We start from the raw sequence: 14,115 nt of genomic DNA, 5'->3' as shown, positions 1-14,115 counted from the left end.
GGATTGGGATAGGAACGGCGAGGATTGGAACCCGAACCTCAGGGATTGGGATTGGAGGTCGCGGCACATAGGGTAGCAAGTCGGTCTATCCTGGGGTGACCAGAGGATCGGTAGGATCGGTACCCCATACCACCCCTCTGGCTCAAGTGCAGACGGCCTACCTGCTTACAAGCCTGCTTACTGTTCGGTAACGCTTCTAGGAATGGAACGCGCACGATGCCAGAAGAGGCTGTCGGAACTAGCGGCAGGCAGCACAGGAGGGAACCAGTCGTCAGTACTCAGTAGCGCAAGTGGAACGTGTATGGGGGGGTTGGTTTGAGTTCGGGTATTCTGAAGTTACTGAGTTTACAGAGGCGGGGTGGGACTGGGGCGGCATGGGTCGACATGTTGCCTCGAAACGGATGGTAAACGCCGAGGGCTGACGAGGGCCACCGCGCGCTGGCAAACTGCGTAGAGCGAGACTGATCCATGATGTGATGGGTGGGCTAGCTAGCTGGCGGACGGCTGGCGGGTAGGCGCCGAAGGCACCGGAGAACACGCCAGGCAACATTTCCTACAGGAAGTAAGGCGCAGCTGTGGTCCCTAGCTGCCTAGCTAGCGTACGCGGCGTTACGTTTGGGGGCAAGCGGTCAAGTGAGCACACGAGTGCGCCAGATAGGGATGGCCGGTGGGCACCAGCAGCAGCAGCAGCAGCAGCAGCAGCAGCAGCAGCAGCAGCAGCAGCAGGGGCCACATAAATAAACGGAGTAGCTAGGGTTACGTGCAAGGCGCTCTCCCACTCGTGCCGCCCGCACCACCTTGCCCACCCAGGCGGCGGCGGCGGCATGGCTCTGACTCTGACGTGCCTGCACCTGGCGGCTGTGGACGGCGCACTGAGGCGGGTGGAGCTGCTGCTGCAGAGCGGCGCGCAGCAGGCGGACGTGGTGGACAGCGCCAGCAAGCAAGGTGTGTGTTACACACGGTGCGTGTTGAGTGCTCCCAACAAGCAGGATGCTAAGCGGCACCACCACAACAGCCAAGATGACAGGCCTCATATGTATGTTCAGTGTGTTTGTATGTTCAGTGTGTGTGTGTGTGTGTGTGTGTGTGTGTGTGTGTGCGTGTGTGTGTGTGTGTGCCGCAATGTGGATCTGTGACGTTCACGGTTGGCAGAGTTAAGCCGCACAACGCAATCCCTCAACGTGAACGTCAGCACACACTGATACTGGTAATGAATAGATCGCACGTGCCTTCAGACAGATTGCGACGCGGGATTTCCCGAATCCAGCGCAGACACTGCCGGTCCCGCAGCAGAACTCATGACAAAATGAGTCACGCTCCTCATCATGAATGGAAGACTAGGTGCCCGCCCCCCGTCCCCAGGGTCCCCTACGCCCCGCCTCAAAACCTCACACGGACACTCGGCCTCTCTGCAGTGCACAGCCCCGCCCGGCCCGGCCTGCTGCGGCCTCCACTCCGGCTGGCGCGCGCTGCGCTCACAGGGGGCCAATGGCTGCCACCATGCAGTCAACAGCGTGCGTGCCGAGGACACCAGCACCCTCGTGCCAGTGCAAGGCGCCGCTCTCCTCATTGCCGATGTGCCCGTGGCCGCGGCCACCCGCGCTCGCGTTGATTGGCCAAGCCGACCAGTGGGTCTGCGCGTAAATATTTAGCCAGGCGCAACGTGCGCATGGAAGCAGATCGGCCGGTCAGGCGCTGTAACGCTGTGGACAATAGGTGCCACCGCTAGCTACCCCGCTACTCAGTGCATGCTGGGCCGCGTCGGACGGAGTCAAGCCCAGCAATTGCGAAAAGACTGACCCAGATGCAGTACTTACCCGCGACAGCCAGGTGGATCTCAAACTCAACGTCGTTGTACTTGTCCCCGTCAACCACGTTGAGTTCCGCCACAGGCGACCAGGGCCCAGGCGCGTTGAAGGCGGCACCGCGGCACCCGGTCCTGCGCGGGCAGGATAGGCAGGGGCGGGCAGTGGTCGGTGGGTGGGGCGGGTGGGTCATGGCATAGGGTAGCGTTTTCATGAAGACGCGGGACTGAGGAGCGTGTGTATTCATCCAAGAAAGCAGCCTAGCACACACACACACACACACACGCGCACACACACACACACACGCGCCCGCACACGCCCGCACCTGGAGCACACCACCTCGGCAATGCAGCCGCCCAGCGAGTGGCCGGTGATGAAGTCGGGGCGGACCTGGTGGTATATGGACTCGGCGGTGTTGGCCGTTTCCTTGAAGTTGCCCAGCATTAGCTTGAAGTCCTGTGCGTGCGCATGGTGAGCGCGAGGCGGGTGGATCGGGAGGAGTAGAAGAGTGGTCAGGCATTCCATCGATGTGCGTGGAGGTCATGGGGTAGGCGGCCTGCCGCGTGAGTTGGGGCAAGCGCTTTGGCACCTTCTGAAACTATCTATGGATAGCGTGTGACCGCCCTGTGCATGTGACGCACCTGCCACTTCTGGTCGCTGCTGAATGTGCCCTCGTACGCCAGGATTGTCTTGCCGGCGTAGGGGCCGCTCGCCACCTGGTACACCGCGTAGCGCACGTAGCCGTAGCCGGAGCCCTTGCTGCCCTGCGTGCGTGTGGTATGAGGGCAGAAAGTTAGATGAAGCAAGCGACCGGTCAAAGTGACGGACGCGAAATTTCAGATACATGCATGGGCTGCTGCACTACCGTATTGGGTTCCTGCCATCTCCGATCGTGGGACGTGAGCAGGGAGGTGAGGCGTACAGGAGGACAGCAGTGCGACGTCATCATGTAAGGCGCACGCACGTGTCTTTGTGTGCTGTGCAGTTTGCGGTTACCTCGTCCGTGCGGCGAAGGCGGCTGCCCAGGAACCGTGTCTCATCGTACTTGTAGTCTTCATCGTTAGCATGCTCATACACGTTGGCGGACTGCATAGTATTGATTATGGCGGGAAGCAAGCATAAGGCACGCACAAATTGAAGGACGAACGTACACAGGCCGCGAGGGACACATATTGCGACAAGTGCACCTTGCGGCTGAAGACAGGGTTTTCGTGTGGCCTCAGTGGTCCGCATCGGTGCCGCAGGCTAGGCCAGGGTTCAGCGGTTATGCGCACGCGCTAGCAGCAGGGTCCCCGGCAGGGTCCAAAAACCCCCTATAACCCCCCTGCCCTTCACGTTCCCTGCTCCCCGGGGGTCACGCACCGCAGCAACCAGCAGCTTCAGCAGCTCCTGGCGTTGACCTGACAGGCCCTTGGTGTAGAGCAAGCCAAAGGCCCGGTTCAGGCCGGTGGCCTGGCCAATGTCTGTAACTGCATTCCCAATAGCGCTGAACACATCGAACATGCTGCACACGATGGGGGAAGGGCACAGGGGGACTGGGGAGGGGAGGGGAAGGGACTGTTAGCGCAGTGTTTACACCGGGCTGCGTGCGCTGGGGACACACTGGTGAAACCTAAAATGCCAGTGCAGTCCTTCGCGCAGGGTCTCAAGTGAGTAATAGTGGATAGTGCCGTCGCCAACTAGTAGCAAGGCTGGCGCCACCAAGGTTGGCACGTGCGGCCACACTTCTTTCAGTCCTTATGGGAACCCACGTTGGAGTGGCGCGTTGAAGTGTCTTGGACTTAAAGGGCTTGGGCCTACATGAACAGTCGTAATCCGTTGTGAGCCAGGCCCCAGATCTGATCTGCTCGAGGCTGCCGTTGACACAGTTGACATGCCATGGCAACGGGTGCAGGCACGCACCACGAGCCCGCGCACCCCAGCCCGAACACAGCCCGCGCAAGCAGATAACTTCGAAACGGTCAGCTGCCTGAGAACCCGCATGGCCGCGGCGCCTGCTCACCTTACTTCAACAAGAAGCATGCGCGCCAGTAGTAGTCACCAAGAGCTGACTGAGAGCCCTGAAAACTGTATTGTAACTCTCCAATTTGAGGGCACCCCATCCTATATGTAGGCGCGGGCGTGGGCCGATCCTGCCCACCTCGAACTGAATCGATTGCGAACTACTTTCTTGGCCCTCAAGCAAAATCGTGAAGCCACCAGTACATCAACATCATCTACGTATTTTCACCTGCTTTTACATCTGCTACTGTGTAAGAGTCGAAGCACGGCAAACGAAAGTTTTCCTCTCAGACCATAGACCACGCCAGTATACCTTAATGATAACACACATCTTTGGTTTAGTCTGAACGAGTCCGAAGCCTTTCGCATTTATAACCTGGCAGCGTGACGCCGTTGCCCGTGCCATGCAGCTTTCTTATAACTTGCGAAGCCTGATGACGTCCTTACTTGCCGGTGCCTAAAAGAGTTGAGGTCAGCAGGTCACGTTGTGTCCTGGCAAGGCTGGAGCCTTCGACCAGAAGTCACTCTCCGGGCGATGGCGCTTACCCCCAGCTCAGCTCCACTTGTGGCGGTCGGACTGACCTCTATAAAGCTCAGATCCCCCGTCGAGAAAGGAGCGGACACATCATCTGGAGAAGCCTTTGAAGTCCTAAATACCTCGGACTTCATCAACCCGCTATGGTCAGTGCGTCATCTGGAAACGCAGTGTCCCTGGCATGCCCCTGCACGCCTCACCCGCTGAAACGTGTCTTCCCCACCCCACGCAAACACACACAGGGACAGGGCCACCTCGCACACGTCCATATGGAACGACGGTTATACTGTCAACAAGGTCATTGGAAACCAGCGTGTGCCGCCTGAGCTGCAGGGAAGAACGTACGCCTTTGTTGCACGGAACCGAGGATGGTAAGCGTCTCGAGCCGTGCGTGAGCGGCTGCACGACAACGCATGCATATTCGTTCCTAAGGGTTCTTTGAAATCACGCCACCTACCTACACGCCTACCCAACCCCGCAGGGACATGAAGACGGACGACTACTTGCAGGTATGTGGCGGGGCCGGCATTGTGGCCGGCAGCAGGCAGCGTGGCAGAGCGCATTACTTTCTGCTGCACGTACCATAGTGAAGGGTTCCCGCTCCCTGCGTGGGCCACTCGTATCACACTGCGCCACCTTGCCCAGCACACATCTAGATAGGTCATCCACTAACGCATGCACCACGTGGAAATTGCACTGTGCTTGCGTAAGCAGGTGAAGTTCTCATACGACTGTGAGGTCTACGTACTCCTGGTGAACGAGCGTGCGGCGGTGCCGCCATGGGTGGAGAGCAAGTACGTACCGTATGATGCGGGTAGGCGTCGGGGCCATGCTTGCTGCTCAGCTGCCACCACACAGTGCACATAATGGGAGTCAGTATGCTTGGGATTGCGGGAATGGTGCTGTATGGCTCGCTTTGTTCACGAGTCACGGCGGCCGCCGGCGTCAACCCTTCATCGCGCCACCGCATGCTCCATCCATGTGCCGTGCACACCTGCCGCATCGACGGCCAGCGTGCGTGGCCTCACCGTACCCTCCTGCACATGCTGCAATGCATAAGGCGTTTACCGGGGATTTGGGCACCGCCGCGTGAACCCGTCCCGCACAGGTTCACCAAGATTTCTGAGAGCAAGATGGCACTCAAAGTAGACTGGCACCTACCAATCCACATCAAGGTGCGTGCGCGGCAGGCGACCCCAACTCATCCCAGCAGCTTACCTGTAGCATGCCTCCTGCCAGTTGCTGCACTGGACTGCGGAGAAACGCAAGCACGCGGGGCGAAGCATGCGCACTACTGGCATCACATTTCCTTTGCGCCGTACCCTGTGCTTTCCAATTCATGACCGTCTATCGCTGCCCATGTGCCCGCGCGCTCTGCGCACGCGTTGTTAACCGCATTATTGCCCCGCACGCCTACCGCGCGCGCGCAGATGATGGCGCTGATGTCCCAGAAGCTTCAGATGTGCAACCGAGCCCACCTGAACGTGTGGAAGAGCAAGATCAAGTGCCAGGCGGGCGTCACGTACACCTTCGGCGGAAATGAGGGCCGCGACACACTGCTGGGTAAGTGCGACTCGGGGCCTATCTAATTTTCGTAGTGCCATCACCTTTTCTCATCCCACACACCCATAGCCCTCTACCTTACCATACCCTTCCACACATGCGTGTCGGCCTGCCTCTACAGACTATTCCTACATCTTCGCCTGGCGCCCGCTCGACACGGCGGCCCGCGCCGGCACGGAGCCCGGCGGGGCCGCGCTGCGCCACGACGCGAACCGCGGTGCGGAGGAGTCCCTGCGCCTCCTGCAGCGCGTGCAGGCGGAGCTGGAGGTGCAGGCCGTGTGCGACGAGCTGGAGGCCTTTCGCCGGTCGTATGGCGTGTACGAGGAGTGCCGGCAGGCGGTGCTGGGCGCCGGCGGGGCCGCGGCGGAGCAGCTGCGGCGGCTGCGGCCCTGGTACGTGACGCACGACGGGCTGCTGCTGAGCACGGTGTGCGCCTCAAAGACTGCCAGCCTGGAGCTGGTGCTGCTGCTGGTGAAGCAGGGCGCGGAGCTGGACGAGGTGGCATGCAGGTGGGCGCGAGCGTGGGCGCGCGGCGGATGCACGGGTGACGTCTAGCCAGATGGCCTGGGCATGTCATGTAGTTGTGCCGTACAACAGCGAACCGGAGGTGTGCCTGACGAAAACGCACGCCGCCACCCACAGCTCACCCGTCCCAACCTCTCCTCCCATACCCTCCCCCCTCCCTTATCATTAATGTAATCCCCGCCCGATCCATCCCGGCGTGCACGCCCTCAGGTACCTGCTGCACAAGGTGGCCACCAACCCCGAGGCGCTGCACGGGGCCGGCTTCCGCGATCTGCGCCATCTGATGCTGCACTACGTGTACAGCCGCCGCCGCCCCGTGTCCTCCACGTTGGCGCTGGCCAAGGTGCTGGACGAGGTGGCGGTGGTCAGGAAGGCCAAACATAAGGAGTACACGTGAGTGCGGGCGGCGTGCAGTACCGTAGCCAGCCTTTCTAGCGCTCGTGTCACGGGGCGTAGATGCGTGGACGTGCGTAGCTGCTTCGTCAGCAGCAGCATGCACGCTCGCGCTTGATGTGGTAGGATAGGTGCTAGGATGGCGGCTACGAAGCGCCTGAATCCTGCTGCGCACACTGCTGCCACTGATTTCTACATCTCGACACATGCAGTCAGGTGGCCCTCACGCTGCGGCAGCTGGCCATGGCGCTTGTGGAGAAGCTGGATGCGCTGGAGGCGGCGGCGGCAGGCGCAGCCGGCAACGAGGCCGGCGCAGCCGCCACTACGGCGGCAGGCGCCAGGGCTCCACCAGCAGCAGCCATCACAGCTGATGTGCAACCTGTGGTGAAAGCAGGCAGCGGGGAGGTCAGCGGGGAGGTGCGGCAGCAGCCGCGCATCGGCCATGATGACGATTCACTGCTTGAAGAGTTGGGGCTGGAGGGAGGCGCGGCGCCGCCCGCGGCGCACGTGGTGGCGGGAGGGGTCACGGTCAGGGTTACGGCTGCCACTGCGCCGGCGATGGCAGGGAGCCCGCCCAAGGCCGCCGCCGCCGCGAGCTACCCGGGTGGCGGTCTCATCATTCCAGGCGGCGGCGCTGGCGCTGGCAATGCCGGCGATGCTGATGATGACCCAGATGCCATTTATGCGGCAGACGACGCCGCCGCGGCTGTGGCGGACGACGCCTACTTCGGTTGTGGCGCGGGCTGCGCCAAGGTGGCGAGCCTGGATGACGTGCTGATCTTGCCGCAGCACACACAGGTGGTGCCGGGCGCTGCAGCAGGGCAGCAGCACCAGGGCCACATCGGCGGCGCGTCGCTGCCGCCCTCGCTGAACGACATGAGTCCGCTGGACCTGGCGTGTGAGACGAAGGACGTGGATTTCGTTTCCACCAGCGTAGTTCAGGTGCGTGTACAGTCAGCAGGCACAGCACTGGAGGCGAGCGAAGGCACAACGGACAACCGTGCGCGTATTGTGGGTGGCGCAGCCGCAGGTTGCTTCGGTTGTGTGTTGTGTGCCTGGGCTTGCCGTCATATGGGCGCACTCGCAATTGTTGCCACGCTTCCACACGCACAGGGCTACCTGCAACGCTGGTGGGTGGGAGTGGACTACACCGCAACCGCACTGCAGGTAACAATGGCTTTTGGGGGCTGGGAGCACATGACTGGATGGGCGGTAGGGCTAGCGTGCCACAAACAGTACGCAAGCACACATATACAGGCATTCAACCTCTGTCTCGCCCATCTCCAACCCCACCTCCCATGCAGGACTACGGCACGATGCTCAGCTACTTCGACCACCACATGGTGCTGCGCATCCTGCAGAACGCGGGCTTCGTGGGCGGCCTGGGCATGCTGGCGGTCAGGTGCGTGCGACCGGGGGCGCGCAAGGAGGAGAGGCGGGCGGCGGGTGGTGTCATGCTGTGCTGTGCTTGTTTTGCTTGCTGCGGCCTAGCTACACGTATGTGCCCTCACACTCTCGGACCAGGCGCCGTCACGCACCTGGACCGTGTTGACCAGCACAGTGCTGCCCTACTGTACAGACTCGCTCACACGTGCGTCCTTACCTGCTTGCGTCCACATCTGTGCGCGTGTGCCGGCGTCCGTGCAGGTATATGTCCTACCTGGTTCACTTCATGATGTTCTCCTCGCGCCCCTTCTACGACTCGCCCCGCGGCCGCTGGGCGTTCCGGCTGCTGTGCGAGGCCTTTTTCCTCTACATCTTCCACTCCGTGCAGCTGGCGGAGCGTGAGTTTCTCCGTCACGCTGCTTTCTTTGCGCGGGATTTGGTTGCATTAGCGCACAAGGAAAGCCATGTCGACCTCGGGGCGAGCGAATGTGCGGTTGAACAGCGCGCCGAGCCCCTGCATGTCGGACATGCCGCCTAATTGCTGCTGGTGACGCCTGCAGACCAAACCTTCATGTGGCAGCACGCGGTGCTGGTGCTGCACGTGGCGTCAATGATTGTGGATGAAATTTATGTGCGTGGGGCTGTTCTCACCGTACCCAGGATTGGGTGCGCGTAGCTCCATAATGCGGTGGTGCTGGTGGCGGCGGGGATACGGGCCTTGATGGGTTTTGTGTTGATGAGCGCGACGCGCCTTTGCACGTGTGCGCGTGCCCACCACAGTACTGTGCACACCACACACAGGGGGGTTTGACGTGCACTGCGTTCCTCTGACACGCGCAGGAGCTGATGGCATTTCACGAGGGCCGACCGGTGGTTTACTTCCGCGACGGCTTCAACATCATCGAGGGAGTTACCATGGTGCTGCTCGTGTGCTCGGGCGCCTGCAAGGTGCGTGCGTGCGGTCAGTGCGGTGCAGTCCGGCCGGATGGCCCAAATGCTTCATCCGCGGTGCATGTGTGTGGTACCGTACTGTCTCCAGTACTGGCTGCAGTACCCAAGACGGGATGGCGTCAACGCTGCGCGCTGCTGTATGACGTGTGTTAAAGAGCACAAGGAAAATATAGCGCAAAGACAGTGTATGCGATGCAGCAAAGTGACGCTTTATGTGACGTGTGTGTGCAGGCGACCACGTTCGTGCTGACGGATGGCGAGGACGACTCCCGATACAGCGAGCTGCAGACGGCGTCAGACTTCCTGTTCAACACCGCATCTATCTTCGTGTGGTGAGCATTTGACTGCCGGCAGACTAGCTAAGCATGGAGAGTATGGGGTAGAAGGAAACGGCAAGCATCATGTTGCTCGCCGCGCGCGCACTGTACACACATATACCGTAGACATGTTCATCATGTAGCTGAGCATGCTCCTTAGTCTCGGCGCTGCCGTGCATCTGGGTTGCTCGCAGGGCGCGGCTGCTGAAGTTCATGATTCCCCTGTACGACGGCATGGGCAGCCTGCTGATGGTCATCAGCAAGATGACCGTCGAGGTGCGCGCTTACTTGTGCGAGGTGCCGAAAGCTGCTGCGCTCTATCTTGTCATGCTTTGCATGCAACCGCTTCCATTTGTTGGTGTGCGGGGCATGGGAGTTGTCAACAATGTCGTTTGCGTAAGGACACCCTCTGTGGGCACGTAGCCAAAGGCATTCTTCACCGTCTTGACTCTACAGGTGCTAAAGTTCGCGCTGCCAGGAGTCGTCATCATGCTGGGAGGTAAGCCGCGCCGTGCTGTGCCGGGCCGTGGTCCGGCGGCCGGGCCCAAGCCCGTTGCGGGGCCAGTAGACAGAGCGTTGATTGGCATAAGGGCTTGCTGTGTGAAGCTGTGTCACGCCATTAGGCGGCCCAGAGAGCATGCCTCTTATTACGCTGCATATGCTAAGCTGGACTTCTCTGGCCTGTCGCCGCGCATGTGCAGTGGCCTTCACCATGTACGCGACCTACAGGTGCGTGCGTGTGCGTGATTGCATGCGTGTGTTTTCGCGGGCCGTGGCGAGCATGTCGGCATAGGCGTAGCTGCACGTTCGCGCTTCTAGCCCGCCTCACCCGTCTTGCTCCACCTGTCACGCAAGCTGGCCTCGCCACAAAACACTCTCATGGCTGCAGGGGCCGTGGCATCCCCGGAATGGACTCCTTCCCCAACGTGATGCTGCTGCTATTCCGAACCTTCCTGGGAGAGACCATGTTCGACACGATCTCCGATGAAACCGACACGCTGTACGTCGTGTACGGCACCATCGTGATTCTGCTGTACGCGATTGCGGCCGCTGTCGTACTGGCCAACCTGCTGATTGCGCTCATCAGCTCACACTTCCAGCCGGAGCTGGTGAGTGTGTGCGTGCCTGCTTGCGTGCATCTGGTTCCAGCTAGGACGGAGCCAGGCCCGCCCAAGGTTGGGGTGCGCATTCGCGGGACAGAGCGAGGGCAGGTCCCGCCCGATGTGGACAGGGTGGCGGTTAAAGTTGTGCGTGTGCCTGTGCTGCACGTGCAGGCGGAGGCTCAGTCGCGGCTGCAGCGCGCTGACATGGTCAGCTCCTACAACTTCATGGTCAGTGCCGCTAAAGCTCGTGTCGCAGGTCGAGCAGTTCGCAACATGGAAACGCGACAATCATTCATGGGTTACGAGCATCATGCTGAGCACAGGCACATGGACCTTGATTCTTCGCCAACACATACCTTCCTTGCTTGCGCACGCACACGTGCTCCCCGCGATCCCTCGCATCCCCAGGTGCGCAACCAGCTGCTGGGCGCCCCCTTCAGCCTGCCGCTGCTGGTGGTGACGGAACTGCTGCCGTCCGGGATGCGGCCCTGGGCGGGCGACTACGCCGACGGCTGGGACGCTTACGGTGTGCTGCCCATGGACGGCCTGCCCATGCCGCGTGAGTAAGACCGGGTACTGCACCTGGCTATATGCGGCGCGTATGTGTGTGGCTAGCTACAAGGTGGTGCGCAGGGCATGCGCGCTCGCATTGCCGCGGGCTGGCCGCCAACCTGCCAATGAGGGAATGAGGCGTGTGTCTTCACTCCTCGTTTGGGCCGCCCCATCTCTCCGTCCCGCAGCCGAGACCCGTAAGGAGCGGCGCTACCCCAAGGGCAGCCGCGAGCTGCCGTACGTCATCTACCTCCTCACCTTCTACCCGGCGGTCATGGTGCTGACGTGGGCCGCGTGCATCCTGCTGATGCCGTACTGCCTGGCGTACTTTGCCCTGTACGGCTACCGCAACTGGCTGGAGGAGCTGAGGTCGGCGGACCCAGAGGCGGAGGAGGCAGCGGAGTCTCCGGATAGGCCGCTGGGCGGTGCCGCGCCGCCGCAGATGCTGAAGGTGGGTGCTCTAGCAATTACTGCTAGGTGCTGTAGTACTTGGAGGCACCAGGAGGCAACATAGGCTCACCTTTTATGTCATGGAGACCCTTTTACGCCCTGAATTTACCGTATTCGGTTCTCAGGGCCTGGCCGGCGCGGCGCTGGGCGGCGGCTCTGGGCGGCTGCAGGGCTACCCATCGGCGGCCGCGGCCTCCGCTGCGCCTGCAGCTGCCATCCACCACATAACCACTACCGCTTCGGAGCGGCCGCCATCTGCACGGTTGCACAGTGCCACTAACAAGGTGGTGCCTGAAAAGCCGCCGCAGCCATCACAGCAGTCCACACCACATCACACCATGGAGGACTCTGCGCCCAGCTCGTCCGGCTCGTCACACATCATGGCTGTGCACGCTGTGCCCGCAGCCTCGGGCGCAGGACCGGTGTCTGAGTCCCGCGTCCACGACGCGCCCCCGCAACAAGACACATCAGCTGTGGTAGGCTGTGACCGGGGTCGCGCCTGTGCCTGGGTGTGCAGCAGCCATCGAATTCCCAGCAGCCCAGCGCTTTGCATCTTTTGCCAGGAACCCTGCGCGCTTTACGACAAACACCCACTCGTTTGCCGTGTCCGCAGGTCCGCCCGGGGTCGGCCACACGCGGTGACCAAGGAGCTGCTTTCGCTGCAGCTGGCGCCGTCGGCGGCGTAAGGCCGCTGGGCGCTTTCCGCGCCGCTCTGGCCTGGTTCTTCCTTGGACTGGAGCCGCGGCGGCCAGGGACGAGCGGCAAGCCGATGTGGCGGCGGCCGGGCCAGGATGCGGCGGCCAAGTGGCAGCAAACGCAGCAGGCACAAAGCCAGCCGTGGGACCACCAGGAGGTAAGCAGTGCTGCGCCTGCTCGTGTTGCGGCTGCGCGGCGGGTGGATGTACGGCGCTTGTGCTTGCACAAATTGAACCACATGAACGGTGCAGCCACACACGCAAAACCCAAATACTGAGTCCCCGCTTGCTTCCACCCATCACACTGTACCGCAACCCCAATCATCACTCACCACCCACCAGCGAGCCGCCAGCATTGCGTGGCTGGTGCTGCGCACGCTGGCCTACGTCACCTCGCGGCCCGTGTGGCTGCTGCTGGGGCTGCTGCTGTACGTGGGCGTGTTCGGCGGGCTGCTGGTGGTGGCGTGGGGCGGGCTGTACCAGTGGGTGTGGCGCGTGTGCTACTACTCACACTGGGTGCTGCGCGGCTGGGTGGAGGTGAGTGCAGGCAACCCAGAGCCACCTGGCCTAGATAGGCCCCTCTTACGTGATGCAGGTATTTTGACTACTGCATCGGCAGTCTCCTCATGGGACCTGACAGAATCTCTCAGCAGTGCGTCCCTTCAGCCGCTTGTCGCCATCCCTACCTACGCAGGGCTGGTTCCCGGTGCTGGAGAAGGTGCCGGCAGCCGCCGCCGGCACTACTGGCCCCCAGCAAGTATCCGGCGCCGCAGCCAAGGACGGTAAACAGGGACAACAACCTCAGCCTCAGTTCCAGCAGGTGGATGCTGACGTGGCAGCGGCCGGGGTGGACCTGGCGGCGTGGGTGGGCCTGCAGTGGGCCAAGCGCCTGGAGCAGCGGCCAGCGCTGTCGCCAGCCGACATCCGCGGCGCCATGCGCGACGCGGGGCTGCCGGAAGGTGACGTGGCGCTGGCGGTGAAGGGCGCGGGGCCGCACTGGAAGGAGGTGGAGAAGCAGGCGCTGGAGCGGGAGCACGTGCGGCGCGCGGACCAGGGGCTGGTGCGGCGGCTGACGGCGGTCATCCGGGAGCAGCTGAAGGAATCGGTGCGGGAGGCGCTGGCGGAGGCGGGCGTGGTGGCGTCCAGTGGACTGCCGCGGCAGCTGTAGCTGCAGCTGTTGATGGTGACAGTGACTGTGGTGGGCCGGCGGCAGGCCGCGTGGTGGTAATCAAGGCGCTTGATGAAGCAGTTTGGTCCTTGGTGTGTCTTGGACTTGGAGCGGATGAATTCTTCATTCATTGCCATGGCATTGGTGTACTGACTGCCGCACTGCGCGGTTTATGCGAAGCGGCGAACCCCGCTGGGGTTTTACGTGTGCCGTGATCTCAAGTCCGTGATTCATCATTCGTACGTATCCCTTCATGGAATCATCACGCTTCATCACGCTTGCTTGTTGCATTGCTATATTTGCCCTGCCGAATTCTTGCAAACGCCCTTGGCCGGACGCCACTGTGTGACGTGGGCAATGCGAGTCGTGGTTGCCTTCTTGACTGGCGGCATGTGAATTCGTAGGCGCGCTTGCTGGGGGGAGGGGGAAAGTGTGGCACTGCGGTTGGGTTTTCTTCTTAATGTGAGCGTTTTGACCCATTGGCATCAGGCGCTGGCAGTCGCTTCCATGCTTGCTTAATTTATCGAGGGCTGGAGCTCATGCCTGATTTCTCGGCAAGGCCCGGGTGTGCGCGGGGACGGATTGCTCGCTAGCGGAACAGCAATGCGCAGAGGTTCTTGTGCATGTATAAGAAAGCTGCCTCAATAATCACTGTTGATTCTGTGCCGTTC

The 14,115-nt window shown here is 61.7% G+C and overlaps 2 protein-coding genes across 2 annotated transcripts; one reads left to right on the top strand and one right to left on the bottom strand.

Moving 5' to 3' along the window:
• Positions 1-940: 940 nt before the first annotated feature.
• CHLRE_03g154000v5 (uncharacterized protein) lies at positions 941-3,884 on the bottom strand. Its single transcript, XM_043060561.1, has 8 exons — positions 3,808-3,884; positions 3,557-3,601; positions 3,168-3,340; positions 2,802-2,891; positions 2,447-2,569; positions 2,131-2,261; positions 1,818-1,939; positions 941-1,634 (listed from the first exon to the last, which is right to left on the bottom strand). The coding sequence occupies exons 3-8, from the start codon at positions 3,306-3,308 to the stop codon at positions 1,567-1,569; spliced, it is 675 nt and encodes a 224-aa protein (XP_042925690.1). The 5' UTR covers positions 3,309-3,340; positions 3,557-3,601; positions 3,808-3,884; the 3' UTR covers positions 941-1,566.
• A 110-nt stretch (positions 3,885-3,994) lies between these two features.
• Positions 3,995-14,100, top strand: CHLRE_03g153950v5 (uncharacterized protein). The gene is made up of 26 exons (XM_043060560.1): positions 3,995-4,487; positions 4,584-4,712; positions 4,823-4,850; positions 5,056-5,135; positions 5,450-5,516; positions 5,772-5,904; positions 6,026-6,413; positions 6,640-6,822; positions 7,035-7,764; positions 7,936-7,989; positions 8,127-8,224; positions 8,470-8,606; positions 8,769-8,839; positions 9,049-9,156; positions 9,391-9,491; positions 9,671-9,752; positions 9,933-9,975; positions 10,178-10,205; positions 10,366-10,585; positions 10,751-10,807; positions 10,988-11,138; positions 11,320-11,582; positions 11,707-12,057; positions 12,195-12,434; positions 12,619-12,813; positions 12,971-14,100. The coding sequence occupies exons 3-26, from the start codon at positions 4,827-4,829 to the stop codon at positions 13,442-13,444; spliced, it is 4,278 nt and encodes a 1,425-aa protein (XP_042925689.1). The 5' UTR covers positions 3,995-4,487; positions 4,584-4,712; positions 4,823-4,826; the 3' UTR covers positions 13,445-14,100.
• Positions 14,101-14,115: the final 15 nt, after the last annotated feature.

This window comes from Chlamydomonas reinhardtii, chromosome 3 (genome assembly GCF_000002595.2).
Source record: "Chlamydomonas reinhardtii strain CC-503 cw92 mt+ chromosome 3, whole genome shotgun sequence".
NCBI classification, from domain to species: domain Eukaryota; kingdom Viridiplantae; phylum Chlorophyta; class Chlorophyceae; order Chlamydomonadales; family Chlamydomonadaceae; genus Chlamydomonas; species Chlamydomonas reinhardtii.
This window is presented reverse-complemented; position numbering and strand designations above follow the sequence as displayed.